The sequence below is a fragment of the Coturnix japonica genome, chromosome 2, assembly GCF_054131305.1.
Source record: "Coturnix japonica strain WE chromosome 2, WE-NBRP24, whole genome shotgun sequence".
In the NCBI taxonomy this organism is placed as follows: domain Eukaryota; kingdom Metazoa; phylum Chordata; class Aves; order Galliformes; family Phasianidae; genus Coturnix; species Coturnix japonica.
This window is the reverse complement of record NC_140664.1, coordinates 117,479,482-117,495,897: the sequence shown is the minus strand read 5'-3', so window position 1 is coordinate 117,495,897 and position 16,416 is coordinate 117,479,482. Positions and strand designations below refer to the sequence as shown.

The window sequence follows — 16,416 nt, the reverse complement described above, 5'->3', positions numbered from 1 at the left end:
TGAGAGCAGAGTGGAGCAGCAGATTCACCTCCCTCAACCTGCTGCTGGTCACGCTTCTCTTGGTGCAACGCAGGGTATGGTTGACCTTCTGGGCTGCAAGCTCACATTACCAGCTCATGTTGAGTCTTTCATCAGCCAACACCCCCAAATCCTTCTCTTCAGGGTTGCACTCAAGCCATTCTGCACCAGCTTGAGTTTTTTCCTGACCCAGGTACAGGATCTTGCACTCAGCTTTGTGGAACTCCATATGATTGACATGGGCCCACCTCTCAAGCGTGTGTAGGTCCCTCTAGATGGGATCCCTTCCCTCTAGTGTGTCAACTGCACCACTCAGCTCAATCCCACTGTCCACGTCACCTACAAAGATGTTAAATAGCACTGGTTCCAGCACCGATCCCTGAGGACTGCCAGTCATTACTGGTCTCCACTTAGAGAGTTGTGGTCAATGGCTCAGTGTCCAAGTGCGACCATCCAGTCAGTTCTTTATCCAGTGAATGGTCCACCCATCAAATCTGTCTTTCTCCAATTTGACAACTGGGATGTTGTGCAAGACAGCGTCAAATGCTTTGCACAAGTCCAGGTAGATGATATAAGTTGCTCTTCCTTTATCCACTGACACAGTACTCCATCATAAAAGGCCACCAAGTTTGTCAGGCATTATTAGGCCCTTGGTGAAGCCATGCTGGTTACCACCAGTCACCTCATCTTAATGCTAGGATCCTTATGGGACATGAATGGTGGGATGTGCACCTCCCTTCTCTTCTTAACTCTGAATATCTTTGCTGCGCAGGACACCACCTCTTTCATAGAGAAATGATTAGCTTTTATGAAGCACAGCAGATGCTCTTTCTTCTCTTGTAGCTATTTGAATTATGCTGAATCTCTCTTGTTTCTAAGGACCTAAAGAGGTCGGTAGTTGCTGCCACTGTAAATATCACAAGGAGATCCATAGGAGAGGGCCACCCCAAAATGCCTGGGAAAGGTGCTGAAGTATTACATGGAAATTCTTACAGCTTAAGAATAGTCTTATTTATAAAACTTTATAAAAAATTTATAAAGTTTCTTATTTTAAAGCTGTGAGGTGATCCAGGGAAATAAAATCAGCTGAAATTTCACCTTTGTCATCTCTTTAACGAATCTTGTGGGTTACTCAGTGTTTTGTCTCCTGTAGTCAATATCAAATGCAGCATGTTGATACACTAATTGAGGGGGGGGAAATCTGTTTGATTGTTTGGATATCAGTCTTTCTAGTTAGTTTGGGAGAGTCTGAGCCAACTCTGATATTATAGGCTGAAATGCAGCATTGTCTACAATTAAAGATAGTTTCCACTTTCTTGCTTTCTTTTACATAAGCCCTATCAGGTTCTAATCCTTCAGGCTGAAATTCTCTGCAATTGCTGTTTGCTTCCAGCACGAGTTCTGTGGGTTGGCTTTTTTCATAACCCCTTTTTTTGGAGAAAGATTAAAGACAGTGTCATAAAGCAAAATGAACAACGTGCTTAAATTAAGGGAGGCAACCCTTACTCTTGACATTTCCTATCTTTGAAGCGTTAAGAGCCCGCAGTCATCGTGTTCTGTTAACATGTGTTTGTGTGTCATGTATGTATAATTTACAGGCTACATTTTAGTCTGTTCTCCTGGTAGCCTGGCATCAAGATGTCTGCTAGATATAAAATGGACTGACTTCAGGAAAGAGTTAATAGGCATCCAAACACTCAATTTCATAGGTAGGAACTTTATGCAGTGCATCTTTTCTCATTACATGGAAGTTATTAAAATAACATCATTGCTTGTTTAGTATTTGCAACACAGTTTACCATTAAATATGTAACGATTTAGCAGCTGCTGTTCTCCTTGGAAGAAAAACTTGGATTTTGCTGAAAATCTGTTCTGTTTCTGTTAGAAATTAAGCTTTCTTCTTCCTTTTTTTTTTTTTTTTAATTTATATATAAACTAATATTTAGTCTTTTTACTGTGGCAGCACTAGTTAAATCAGAGCCTGCTGGTGAACTGCAAAGAAATAAATCACAACAGACATTAATCTAGATGAGGGCTAAGTAATTAACTCCGTGGAAGCTTGGTGTATACTGTGTCTGTGACACTAGACTGACTGCTGAGCATAGAATAAATGCAGTATTTAGGCTGCCTATGGGATTCCACCCCTTCAATTAAGTAAACAAATATATATAGAGCTACTCTGGAGTGTATCCTTTGTGGTCTAAACGCTGTATCTTATTAAAATCATCTGCATGCAGTATGTGGGGTTTGAGTTCCTGCCAGTGGTTTCATCCATTGTTAACAGTGATGCTCGGCTCTCCCAAGAGTTAAATACAGTGGTACCATAGTTATGTGAAAAGGGTGCTCTTGGTTACTTTGGTGGCCATTTCCTTGCACATTACCTCCCACTTTGTTTCCATCCATGTGTGTGGCATAGGGTGTTGCCTGGAAAAATATAGGCTTTTTCAGGAAAAAAAGAAATCCATATAGGTTGAGAAAAATGTCAGAGGAATTCTGGAATGGATTCCACAGGGCAAGAGCAGGGCTGGAATAGGTGCGCGCCTGCCGACTTTGTGTGCGCACCTATCGAGGTACTTCACATTTACATCTGTGTATCTGTTTTCACCTCAGTGTCAGTGATAAAACATCTGTTGAACTCTGGAAGATTAGATCACTTGCTTCAAGGAGAACTGTTATTCCCACTCCTGGTTGGTAAGCATTGTGATCCTCATCCTGCAGGTCCTTAGTTTTATCCAAAGAATTAGTCTGATAGTCTGTCCTGCTTTGCAGAAAAGACTGAGCTACAACTATTCCAGTGCTGTATTCTACCATCATACAAACATGTTTACCTGCAGTGTCATAAATACATTCAATTGTTAATCCACTGCACAAAGTATTTGTGCCAGATTTCTTTTCAATCCAGTGTGTGATTTTAGAGGGTGGTATGGACGAGATGGGCTGACAAAATTCTGCCTAGGGAAAATGGCAAAAATGATATTCTCCTGAAGCTGCATTCATTTTGTGATGCTGTTAAATGGAAAGAATGTAAAGATAGTGATAAGCCACGCACAGAGGTAAATTAGTGAGAATTAAAAGATTTCAGTCATTAAAATTAATTTGCTTGCTAGAAAACTTGCTGTTTTTCACAAACTCGGTATTCTCATGTTTTAATTATCTAGCTCTTCAAAGAGTGATTAAACTGCCTTTGTCAAAAAAGTATAATGGTAACAGGGCATTTTAGAGATGAGAGGAGCATTAATTTTCATGTAGTTTTTGTTCTCCTTGTTTAACAGAAGATTTTCTTGCTCATGCAGCTCTGCCAAAGTGGAGACAAGGGAATAGGATTCTCTGTAAGGCCAGCCTTTACCTCCAGAGAGCAGAAAGCATGAGTGCTGTGAATGAAGGAAGCATGTTAATCAGAGGGTTCCTGATCTGTAGGTGCATGGCGACTAGCTATAAAAACCTGTCACGTAGCTTAGGTCAGAATAGGGTTTCCTATATGCAAAACTGAGAAATTAACGCGCTGTACTGATATGAAACATTGGAGTGGGTCACAGAGTTTTGACTTGGGAGCCTCCATCACCCTTGAAGTGTTGCTTGGACCACCATGCAGGCTCGTCTGCGAAAGTCTAATTGAAAACAGTGTGCGGCAGTGCAGTTCGGAGGGCTGGCTGCAGACCACATATATTTGGCAGATTGCTCCGAGTTCGTGGTGTAACGGTTCATTTTCAGATTCTCCTTTTACACCTGTGTTCATGAAACGCGTGTGTTAGACGTGATTATAGATCGTTCGGGTTGGAAAAATGCACTCCTCCAAATTAACCCAGGAGTCAGAGACAATGTTGAGAAAGGTCTTCCCGCTGCTATTTTTCCTTTGAGCTATCAGAACTCCAGGTAAAGGTGAAAAAAAAACAATGTAATTATTAACCCGGTGCTCTGGATTGCACAATACTTTCACTGGTAATCAGCACTGCGGTCTGTGAACCGGTATCACAATGACAGGTAAATTGACCATGAGGTACAGTCATTAAAAAGAAATACAATAGGTTGAATATGGGCTACTGTGCTCCCTTTGAGAGTTTGGGAAGCTGGCTCCTCCTAAGTGAGGCTGCTGCTCTTGAAATTGCTGTTGCATTTTCTCCTTCTCAGGAGAGTCCGCAGCCCTCACAGAACAGTGGGGCTGGACAAGAGCACGGAGGGGTGAAGGCAGAATGAGTTTGTCCATTCCCATCCCAAAGATGTAGAGGCTCCGGGAAATGCACTGAGCCAGGAATAAAGTGAAATATCCTCAATGAATAATTCATGCACCGGAAAGTGGTTTTTCAGGGAAACTGAAGCTATACAGAGATTTGGACAAATTGAGCTGAAACGCTTTCAGCAATAAAAAAGATGGATCGGAGGGGAGTATGCTGAAAAACTTGAAATATGGTGTAATATCTTATTTCAACTTCCTGGATAGGTCCCTTTAAAAGGCATATTCAAGGGCAGATTTTTTTGTGTGTTTAGTCTAGAAAAGATATATATATTTTTAATAGGCATAAATTAAAAGAGAAAACATAACCAGAAAGCATTTAATGATCTGAAAATGTGAAAAAATTGTGCTGTTTTCATTCTTCAAGCACTGTATTTCTGTTGTTTTTCTGCTTGCCCCAGGAGCCCAGCACTAGCACAATTGGCAGTGCCAACAGGTGTCTCTTTGTGAGCACACCTGAACACAAATAACCCCTCCCTGGGTCCTGCATTAAGATGTTAAGAGTAGTATTGTTCAGGGCAGTTCCTAAATGCATGGTTTCTGTAGAGACATAGGGAAATAAAGCTTGTGTTTGGATGATGTCTGATGTATCTGGAAGCTCTGCACTCTGGGGATATCTCTGCCTTGACAAGAAAGTGGAGGAGGCTGTCCCTGGTGAAACCCCTGTTTGTGCTGCTACCTGTGGCTTGCTTGCCTGGGGAGCCTCAGGAAGAGAGAGAACTCCCATAATCTCTTACCAGAATGCATATGTGCCATCTTCTTGGTCAAAGAGATCACACGTGAGTTAGGGCTGGAGAACTAGCAGGTAAGAGATAAGTTCAGCTGGAGAATGACATTAGAATTTTCATATATGCAAAAGCTCCTGCCCTTCTGCTCCCTGAGAGGAGCTGTAGGCTCCTATGAGGTCTCTCCTCAGCTTATTCTTCTCTGAGATGAACAAACCAAGAGACCTATGTCTCTCTTCATGTGCCTTGCTTGCCTAGACCCTTCACTATCTTCATGGCCTTCCTTTAGATGATCTTTACTATAAAGTTTTATGTCCTCATTTTGTGGAGCCCAAAACTGTACATGGTTGCTTCTAAGCACTGTTGCTTCTAAGTCTGCTGTAACTCCACAGCTCTGAAAAGGTGAGGAGAACAAAGTCAACCTTCTATAGCTGTTGTGTGTAACCCAACCAGATAAATCCCATCAGCTCAACATATTATCACCAAAATTGAAGAGGTTGAAATTAATACCAGAGGCTTCTGACTTACCAGAATGCAGCCACCGCTGGCTGTTGGGAAGGAGACAAATGAGAATGGGGAGGTCACCTTGTATACTTGTATAAGCCTTATGTCATTGCACTCCTTCATCTCACTTTCTGAGCACTTTGTATTCCATTCTCTCCAGTCAGTGGTTGCCTTCCTATAGTATCTGTGCATATGGCAGACCTAGGGAAGTACAAGCTGGGAAAGGTTCACATGGCTATGATGTCATTGTCACTAAGTAAGGTAACTATAACACATCACAAGATTAGTTAGGAATCCACTTGGTGTCACTGACTGGAATGGAGCCTGAACTTGCTGAAATTGCCAGTCCACTGCTCCAGCACTTGACAGCAACTGTGGCTCCTGCATACTGGGTCCTTATGTGCTGTGCAAGGGGCTGAGCTCGCTTTGCGTGGGGGTCTCAGGCTGCTGGTTGGGAGGTGCTGCCCAGGGAGTGCTTCCTTTTCAGCAGTGATGTTTGTGCTACACCATTCCATTCCATTGAGAGCATTACTGACAGTTTTTCTCACTAGAATCTGTGTATCTAAAATCACAGTAATGGAGGGGGTAAAAAGACTGATCCTGAGAGTTTGCATCACATAAATCAGCTTTTGATTATAATCGAGAAGCAGTTTGTGAGCTAAAACATGATGTGTGTGTATGGTGTTTAGTATGTCACAGGTTACTGATCATTTATCAGACAGTTACAGCTGCCCATTTTATAGATATCAAAGTGCTTTTGGAAGATATGTTATGGATTTGAATTGAGGAAAGGGTTCTCACAAGGTTAGAGTGATAGAAAGTGCTGGTTTTTGAGATGTGAAAGAAGAACCTCAGCTGTCCCAGGTTAAGTAGCTTCACCCTATAAAAGAATGAATCAACATTTTAGCATCTTCATGTTTTCTTGCACTACCTGTAGCCAGCTGAGCACACGTAACTCCACAGGCAGGAGCAGGTTCATGTGGATGCATAAACTTGTAGTCATACTCACAGCCTGAACTCTTTTGATATTTTAAAAGCCGGATAGAAGACCGAACAACTCCTGACATCTGAACAGACAAAATTTGGCTTAAGTCACCATGTTGCTTTGGTAATACTGGTTTTCCTCATTAGAATTGCTATCTGATGAAACCTAAATACACTGCGGTATTTAAGCTAAAGCAGTGTGAGTTATTCTGGTAATTAATTAGCTACAGGTAGCGCTTACATTCCCTTGTGAAGGGATCAAAGGAGAACACTTAATAACATTTATTTTCTTGTTCTGCTCCATAGAATGGTGTCAGTTCATTCAAATAACCTTATGACCCAAATGTTAATATAAGTTACTATATTGCCTTATGCTTTGGTGAACATTTCCACTTTGTATTCCACTGCTGGAACTCAACACATGCTGCTTTGGAGTAACTGGAAGTGGACAGAGAAATGGCATGTGAGTAAGAAACCCCTAAACAGCTCCAAGTCCCTGCCCTTCTCCTGTAAGCTTATTTCCTCCCACCCTCACCCTGGGATTTGCAGTACAACTACTGCAGCAGGAAAGCTGAAGTGGGGAGTTTGGCCCACAGAGAGACTCGGGCCTTCAGCAGTTATCGGTGTGAGTACTTGACTGAAGGAACTTCAATTGACAATAACTGGGAGCATTAATTCATACAAGAATTTGGAGTTTGTGGATGCTTTCATTTTTGATTGAGGTCTTTTGCCTTATAACTTGTGTGGTTCAGCATTAGGGACTTGATAGAAAGAAGAATAAAAGTCTGTTTTCCCTTGGCTTTGCCCTTCATCCCTGAGGGACTTATATTAGAGAGGTTTGTTCTACTACCAGACTATTACTCCCTTTCACTGAAGGCATGATGCAATAAGGTGAAATAAAATGAAGATCCGAGTAATTAGATGGCACGTGGACACTGAGTGTTTTCATCCGTGTGCTAATGGTCTTCAGTCCTTGTTTTGTCACCTGAGGCCTTAAAAAAGGCCGGAGCCCTCCTAAAGCTGTTAGTGAGCCCTACTGCATACCTACACTTGCAGGGAGGATGTTCAGTTTTCAGCTTGTTGTCGTTGGGCTTTGATTTATTTGTCTGTGGCTGTGCTGTGGTGTAAAGGGAATTAAATCATCACAGTGTAATAAATACATTCCTTTTTTTTTCTTCTTTTGATGTATTGTCATCTTGAGCCACTTAATACAATGCAAAGCCATTGGGGATTTAAAAAGGCAACAAGAAATGAGGCTTTATTAAATTTGCTGAATCCTTTGCCTAATATATTGTTCCACTGTAACGATTTCACTACTTGGCATAACAGAGGCTTATTTAATGTTTTCACTGTTTGACAAATGGTAGCTCCGTGCACATCATAAGAAATAAACTCCTTTAGGACACCAGCATTGGTAACGTAGCATTTGATGCGCGGATGGTTTTGGCTTCATCTCTAAAGGAACGACCTTCGCTTTGTCTTAGGTTATTCTGCAGACGTTTGTGTAGGTGTGTGTGTGTGACCAAACCTCTGAGACAGGTGCCTGTCTGTTGGTGGAGTGACCTTCATCTTGTTAACATTTCCTTCTGCTTAGAGTGACCTTCATCTTGATGTTTCCTTCTGCTTAATGCTCTTCAAAGAACAGAGCTCTCTTTCAACTGAAGACCACAGCAGATCCGCATCTGTATGTGTGTGAAAGAGACGGCTGGCTCCCATGGTTTGCTCCTGGAACTCTGGTCTCCATTCCAAATGTCAAAGAGAAAAATGCAGAAGTGGGAGGTGGAGACAAATTGAGGGCTGGTAGCTTTCACACAGATGGTGTTTTTTGGTCTGCAACCTCAGTAGATGGTAAAATGTGTTATATTCAATATTTTAATAAGCAAAACAAAACTACAGTACGTCAGCCCTTCATATAACAGGGCTGAGTCGTTGGTATATGCTCTGTATGTGGGAAACGTTAAAACTTATGCTAGGTCATTGCCCAGATTTGCTGCAGAGGCGCAGCTATGTGCATAGTAGTTGTAAATCTCAGTGACTTCATTGTGATACATGGAGGTACTGCCAATACTCACCCATGCAACCAACTCTGAACTTACAGCAGAGTACACACAGGGTTAACATTAGGCTTTTATGCAAGTTCTTGCCCAGACTGGGCGTCCCAGTTTATGTAAAGCACTTTTGCTCATTCTTCAGCCATATGGATTGCTGCTGGGAGGGAAGGGGACGAGAACAATTTGCTTGTATTCCAGTATGGACTATCTCAGTTTGTGTTGTCTTCCAGAACCTGCTTTGTTGGATCCAACTAGAAATGACTGCTATTTTGTCATCTCACTGCTGGGCTTGTTCAGGAGGTTCTGCTGTGGGGGTTACAGGCTCCTCTTGAAGCCTAACATTCAAGAGCTCTTCACTAGGAACATCAGCGCTATTGAATGGAAACAGTTCTTACAAGTCAATTTCAAAACAGAGGCCGTCGGGGCAGCCTCCAGTTGGCTCAACATTCCCCTTGTAGTGCATGTTTCCTAATGATAAATTCCTTAACGTAGTGGAGGGTAACTAAGATAACAGAATGTATTTATTTTCATATTAAGGGCTTTAATGAACTTCAGGAACATGGTTTCAGTACAGTGCTGTAAAAGCTCTGTTACCTTGTACACACTGACCTCGGTCCTGCAAACAATTACTCTTGGCCATGTGTGTGCTGTGAAACACATGGATGTGTCATAGAGATCGAGCTTGTTGTAGTATGGAAAATCAGAAAGATTAACAGAGGGATCGATTCTGCAGCAATGCTTAAGCAATGAACCTCTCCCCAGAATCCTGCAGGGAGAGAAGCTTTTCCCTCTGCCACCAGATCTTGGTGTGAGAACAGTGTCTTTGTGCTGGGATGGTGCAGCACTGCAGGCCGACATGGGCGGCCGTGGGCTGTGACCAGAGCTGTGCCTCAACCCGGGGCCGTCATCCCTGTCCTGTCTCTCCCCAGCTGGCGGTCCCACACAACGACGAATGGACGCGCTTTGCTCGGACCCTGGTGGAGATCCGTGCCAACCGGGCGGACAGCGAGGAGGAGGGGGCGGTGGAGCTGGCGGCATAGAGGAAGAGGAGGAGCGGCCTTCCCTGCCCAGCCCGTCATGCTGTGGCTGCCGATGCCAGCGTGCCAGTATCGCTCAGAGCATTCCATGTTAATCACACGGCTTTACACCAGGCTGAAAATATCCAGAGCATTTTCATACTTTATATTTCTGTCTGAAAAGTAAGAAAGAAAAAGACAAATCAACCCTTTATGGGTTTAGTTGTTGCCTTTTAACTACTTAGTAGCTGTATTTAATAGCTAGGAACCCCTGGTTAAACTTGTGCTCACATTGCCCTTCTGGCGTAGTCCTATTAAATCCATATGAAGCCAGATATGATTATGTGCAGATGTGGTGTGCTTCACTGTATGGGACTGGGCCAAAGGCTTTAGATGTGGTGTTTCACATGGTGACTTACATTATGAATGGATGTACTATACGAAAGTTGCTGCTCCTTATTTATTGCGGTGTGCTGCATGGAACATATTTATTTGAAAGCATTAAAATAAATGATCCTAAAGCATGTGCATAATGAGAGAACTGCATTGTCTGTGTGCTGCTGTAGAGGTTACATTAAAGTCCGCATAACAATTACAGTACATCAGTTGTACTTAAGATGTAAGATCTATAAAGGTTGGCTTGAGTGGATGGGGTGCATTTCCTTTCCTTCTTTTTCAGACGCCCATTATTTCTAGGCACTTTAACAATATTTCACATACAGTCGGTCACTGATACTTGTCATGCAAGTTAACACTAACAGTCTGACAAAGGGTTGTGGTTCCCCAGTATGACACTAGCGTTGCCAATAAAATGTATCCAGCCTGTTCTGTCACAGTGTGGTTAATCCTTCCCTGCCAGCAGCGCTCAGCACATTCATTACCGGGCACTGGGAAATGGGGTTTTGCTGACTTGCAGAGCACTGCAGCAGCTGCTGTGTGAGTGCACTGAGGTGCAGGGCTGGCCAGCAATGGGCTGAGTGCATGGGTTCTCTGCAGCTGTTACAGAAGAAACTAATCCATGCCAGCTTCTGGGCTTGGTTTCCTCCCCTACTGTGCATGGTTACCTGCACACACAGCACAGGAATAAGGAAAACAAGGTTTCCAGCTGTCTTGAGAGCCAGGTCTGGGTAGGAGACAAGGGAACATTCTCCTTTACAAGGAGTTCATGGCTGGAACAAGGCAGCAGGGCACAGGCTGTGCTGGCAGCACACACTGCGGTGACACCTGTGTGTGGCAGAGGGTCTTCAGTGTCCCCTGGGCAGACAGGTGGGCCATCACAGCGGGAAGCACTGGAGTCAGTAACGATTCTGTATGTTCGCAGGGAAGCCCACCTCCATGCCGTCATGGTCTGTGATCAAGGTCTGCTGTATTGGCTAATGCCACCTGGCACCAGTCATGTTCTGAACCATGGGTTGGGTTTATCTCTCACGGGGGTGGAGCAGCCCTGTGCCTGCAGACGTGGGACCTGAAGCAGTGCGGAGTGTCTTTGGCCATTACAGTCAGCCATCTGGGGGCACACACACACTCACACACATGCAGATATCCATCAGAGCCCTCATGTGCCCTCATACAAGTGGCCTTAAGAGGTGCCAGAGTCTCGCACCATGCTCAGGCACGGCACTGAGCTCAGCCATCACCCAGCACAGCACAGCAGAGGTGGCCCAAGCAGCCCATCCCCTCCTAAGTCAGATGCAAAGCAGTTTGTCAGGTACCCTATTTTTAGCAAGTTTAGAGAAACCTGCCCAGGTTCTTTAGGAAGCGTGTGGTATATATGGTCATGAAAGCATCCCCACTGCCAGTCTTAAGGCAGTTTAAACCAACCCCCTTCCCCGGGGACAGGCAGAAAATCCCTCGGCTCCTGCTGGGCACACAAACAGGAACAGAGTTGGCTGCCTGAGACGCTCCCAATAGGGAACATCATCAGTATTAGAGCAGTTCTCTTTTTGGCTGACTGAGTGGGACTTGGCTGGGCTGCAGGAAGCAAACAAGGTTACATGTTACCCTGTTCCTTCCAACACTTTGCATAACTCACCCAGAGACCCAAAGATAACAAATATCTCAGCGTTGTCCATGGGGCCTTCTGCTTCTTGGGCAATCTGACAATTTCTTGGCCTGTCAGCTTTTGCATCCTTTTGTGTCTGGAGAAAGCTGACAGCACACACAGGCAGAGCATCTCAGGGAAGAGCTGCTCTGAGTAATGTGAGCTGGGCTGTCCATCAGGGAGGCTGTTACAAGCACTTCACCCTTCTGTCTCTGGCTCTGCTAACAGAGATGTGTCCTGGATGCAAAAGCCCAGGATATCCCATCCCATCCCATCCCACCCCCAGGCTGCTCAAGAAGGAAGCGGCTGCCACCTGGATGTGCACACATGGGCAGGCACTGACCCAAAGGCACAAAAGGAGCAGCTCAGCACTCTGAAGTCTTCCATGAGCTGCTGCTTTCCCATGGAAATTCTTATGAAGACCCAGACACTAATACAATAATACAGCAACTTCGGTATTTCAGCACACAGCAATACAACACAGTATTACCACCTAAGTATTCTGCATCTGTGTGCTTTCAGTCTACAATCCATGCTGCAGACAGCGCCTCCCATCTCTCAAAAGAATACAAGCGTTCTTCTTCTGTAAACACCAAATTCTTGTCTTAAGAGGTAGCACAGAAGACACTCAACAATTACTTCTATTGCCCAGGTACTCAGAACAGCACATTTACAAGTTTAGTGGCTTCTATGACAGGGTTATAGCATTGGTGGAACAGAGCAGCTGACATCATCTATCTGGATATGTGCAAATGAAGCGTTTGATACCATATCGCACAACATCCTTGTCTCTACATTGAAGATAGGTGGCTTCAACAGGTGGACCACTTGGTAGGTGAGGAATTGGTTGCATGGTCGCACTCAGAGCTGTGGTCAATGGCTCATTGTTCAGGTGGAGACCAGTGATGAGTGGCGTTCCTCAGGGGTTGGTACTGGGATCGACACAGTTTCACATCTGTGTCTGTGACATGACAGCAGGATTGAGCGCACCTACAGTGAGACTGCAGATGACAGCAAGCTGCATGGTGCAGCTGACAGGCTGAGGGGAAAGAATATGATCCAGATAAACCTGGACAGGCTTGAGAAGAGGGCATGTGCAAACCTCATGAAGTTCAGCAAGGCTCAGCGCAAAGTCCTGCACCTGAGTTGTGTCAATCCCAAGCATGAACACAGGCTGGGAGGAGAATGGATTGAGAGAAGGCAGGAGAAGAAGGACTTAGGGGTGTTGGCTGATGAGATGCTCAACGTGACCTGGCAAAGTGCAATTATATGCTCAGAAAGCCAACCACATCCTGGGCTTCATCAAAAGAAGTGTAACATCAGGGCAAGAGAAGTGAGCGTCCCCTCCCTGCTCCACTCTCATAAGGCCCCACCTACAGCACTGCGTTCAGCTCTGAGGACACAGCCTACAGACATGGAGCTGCTGGAACCCCTTGAGGAGGTCAGGAGAATGATCAGAGGGCTGGAGCAGCTCACCTGTGAAGACAGGCTGAGGGAGCTGGGCTTATTCAGCTTGGAAAAGAGGTTCTGAGGAGACCTCATCGTAGCTTTCCAGTACCTAAAGGGGGCCTACAGGAAAGCAGAAGAAAGACTTTTTTACAAGGGACTGTAGTAATAGGATAAGGAATAACAACTTTAAATGGAAAGAAGGGAGATTTAGATAAATGTTAGGAAGTAATTATTCACCCAGAGGGTGGTGAGGTGCTGGCACAGACTGCCCAGGGAAGCTGTGGATGCCCCATCCCTCGAGGTGTTCAGGGCCAGGCTGGATGGGGCCCTGAGCAGCCTGATTTAGAGGAAGGTGTCCCTGGCCATGGTGGGAGAAGGCTGGGATGAGGTGATCATTAAGGCCCTTTCCAGCCCAGCCCAAGCCAGTCTGTGATTCTATGACTATGAAAGGAAAAATAAAAACCTCAAGCAGAAAGGCCAACTTCAATCCTGCTTTCTGACTGAAGAAAAATGTCTGTTTTGTATGACATCTACACCAACGTGTCTCTTTTCTATGCACACGGACACAGATAGCTTTGTTCACAAATTGCAGGTGTTTTTCTAGCCTAAAAGCCCTAATATTAACTTTAGCTTATATAAATGAAGCTGACTAAAGCTTTTGGATATACCATCCCATTTCCATCACAGAATACCATGTGCATCTGTTTGAAAGGTTTATTACTATCTTCATAAATACATCATTTTCTAAACACTGTGCAAGGCACCAAAAAATTAAGTAAAATCTTTTCTTTTAGAGTATTTTAATCTCTGTGGACTCAATGAAGTAAATAAGAATCTGAAACCACCTATTTGCCAATTACAAGCCAGCAGTTAAGGCAGGTACCATTGATACAGTGCATGAATTTTCTATCGCAGCTATTTAAACAAGCAGCGTTTTACTAGAGTGCATATACAAACTGAATTCCAAACACCAGCAACCCAAGATAGGCACCTAGTCATGAAATTTCCTTGTATGTGTAGTAGAATGCCAAAAGTACTGCCATAAAGTGCAAAGACTATGGACAATAACACTTTCTTTTGAGCATTTTGATACTGGTAACATAATACAGCGGCTAAACATTTATAAATGTGGTTTCCATTACAAAAACATGTTCCACATAAAAGCTTCATAATACAATCCAGAAACAGAACTTGTGCGTGTACATGTTTAAAAAGTTAAAGCTGTACTGGCAGACTTAGGTACCAGGGGTATATATATCTGCTGACCTCTACAGACACGCACTAAGTTGGTCACCAGTTACATGTACAGTCAGAATCATTCCGCTCTGAGCACCGTGATACCCACTCAGTTTTTTTTCCATCTGAGTGACAACGTGTAACATCCGCCCCGGGAATCTGCAACTGAGCGCTGTCTGTAAGATGATCTGGTTCACACAGCTCTCGCCCGACCCTCCCCAAGAAACGGAACCTAAAATTAGTGTCTTCCCAACACAAGCTCATGTCAGATGTGGACAGATACATTCATGGTCCCAAACTTAAAACGACTGGTAAGAATTTCACAGTGATCTGGTTAAGGAAGCACAAAGACAAATGATTACGTTTATGATGAGAACTGCCTTAAAACTCAAATGAAGCCAAACTGTTATACGATGTGAAGCTAAAGGAACAAAAGTATTAACCAATTAGAAAAGTGGCTCTTTCCCAACTAATAACAAAAAGCCTACAGCAATAAGCTTAGGGTCCTACTGCTGCAGCAGCCTTTGAGGTAGGTGGCGATGGCTTAAACCGAGGTAGGTAAAGTCCAAACTTGTTTTCAATCCCTGCAAAAGTGGCAACTGCCAATTTGTAACCACCGACATGGTCAGGGTTAGGAGCAGGGAGAGTGATCCTAGATTTAGGAACTGGATCCGATCCAACTGGTTTTCTGCAAAACAATAATAAGAAATTAATTTCCTTAGAATGAAAGCAATATTCACAGAACTCTTCTCTGTAAAGCAAGCTGAGTGAGGTTTCTGAGCGCTCTTCCTACCAAGTAACTGAATTTAATGCTACAACCTTCCAGAACAGTCAAGAGTCTTTGCACTGATTGAGATGGAGGATGGTCGAATCTTTCAGTGCATCAATTAAAAATGCATTGTGAAGTTCAAAAGTCTCTACTACAACATGCAGCCAATCCGGTAACTCGGTAGAGTTTAAGTAACTTCTTCGATAGCATTCTGTTGCCCCCAAAGCTTCATAAACATCTGCAGCTGCAGCTGGTAATTGTGTTAAAACAGCAGTATGCACATTTCTATGTACTGTCCTCAAAGGAGGCAGAGCTGAGGCTCCAACAAATAGTATTTGGACCTGGTGACACTTATAGACTCTTCTGTATGTCATATACTCTGCTTGATAAGGGATGCAGCTCCTCTACCACACTAATGAGGACTAATGCAGAGTGCATCCCAACTTGTTAAGCATGACACATCCCCAGCAGTTTTACCCCCACCCCGTTATTTAGCCTTTCGCTGTCTCCATTCATACTAACACATGTCCCCAAATCAAAATGGTGACATAAAATGTGGTAATGCCTTGTTGTGATACAGGTGGTGGAATATCATCCTATCTTCCACCAGAGGTAACGTGGCTCAAATAACATGGACAAAACCTTTGCAATGTCCCCTACGTAATAGTTAGCCCCGATTCTGCCCAAAGACACATGGAGATGTGTCCAGATCCCAGTGCAACTGTGGGTTCCCAGGCAGATTCACACACCACATACTTACACTCCCCCGAAGTCCACATAAAACCATCTCTGCAGTAGTTCATAAGTCACAAGAGTTACACCAAACTGGGGAGATGATCGAAACACGCGAGCTTGAAAGAAAACAAAACAGGCCTTAAGTGACACAAAACCAAAGCGAAACAAAAAAAGAAAATGAGTAGTCAAAGCTGTTTTCCACACCTCCTGCTCCTTTCCACAGAGCCTTCGGACCTTCCTCTCGAAGGATCTTCACAAAGCAATCGACAACGCCGCTGTAAGTGGTCTGCCCTGCCCGGGCTGCTACCTGTAGCCTTGTTTTGATGACGTCTGCAGGAGTCACCAGAGAGGCCGCAGGCATACCTGGAGACAGAGAAACCTTTGGGTTGGTATCGCTGACTTGTTCCATATACTACAGACAGCAGTTCCCCAGGGTTAACCTTCATCCTTACATTAGCAGAACCCGGCACGCAAGGTTTGCAAAGCTGGGAAGGAAAACAAGCAACAGGAGGCAGCCGTTGTGGACGTGGCCTCACCCAGAGAAAGCTTCTCCTAGAGGAAAAAGCGTATCACAGGCTTCCTGTCAAGCTGGGAGGCATAGGCTGGATTTTTCAGTGCTAACCAGAAACTTGCATAGTCAATAAGCACAATGTTTTT

At 44.2% G+C, this 16,416-nt stretch overlaps 2 protein-coding genes across 18 annotated transcripts in view; one reads left to right on the top strand and one right to left on the bottom strand.

The window, feature by feature from the left end:
* DYNC1I1 (dynein cytoplasmic 1 intermediate chain 1) overlaps positions 1 to 10,352 on the top strand; it is a 174,284-nt gene extending 163,932 nt beyond the window's left edge. For all 13 annotated transcript variants that reach the window (XM_015853636.3, XM_015853639.3, XM_015853646.3 and 10 more), the window contains one exon: positions 9,443 to 10,352. In XM_015853636.3, the coding sequence (XP_015709122.1) occupies positions 9,443 to 9,553 (111 nt within the window). In that variant the 3' untranslated portion in view covers positions 9,554 to 10,352. The remainder of the gene's footprint in view (positions 1 to 9,442) is intronic.
* A 3,367-nt stretch (positions 10,353 to 13,719) lies between these two features.
* SLC25A13 (solute carrier family 25 member 13) overlaps positions 13,720 to 16,416 on the bottom strand; it is an 85,779-nt gene continuing 83,082 nt past the window's right edge. For all 5 annotated transcript variants that reach the window (XM_085538606.1, XM_015853598.3, XM_015853599.3 and 2 more), the window contains 3 exons: positions 15,964 to 16,122; positions 15,785 to 15,875; positions 13,720 to 14,943 (listed from right to left, as the gene is read on the bottom strand). In XM_085538606.1, coding sequence (XP_085394732.1) covers positions 14,754 to 14,943; positions 15,785 to 15,875; positions 15,964 to 16,122 — 440 coding nt within the window. In that variant the 3' untranslated portion in view covers positions 13,720 to 14,753. The remainder of the gene's footprint in view (positions 14,944 to 15,784; positions 15,876 to 15,963; positions 16,123 to 16,416) is intronic.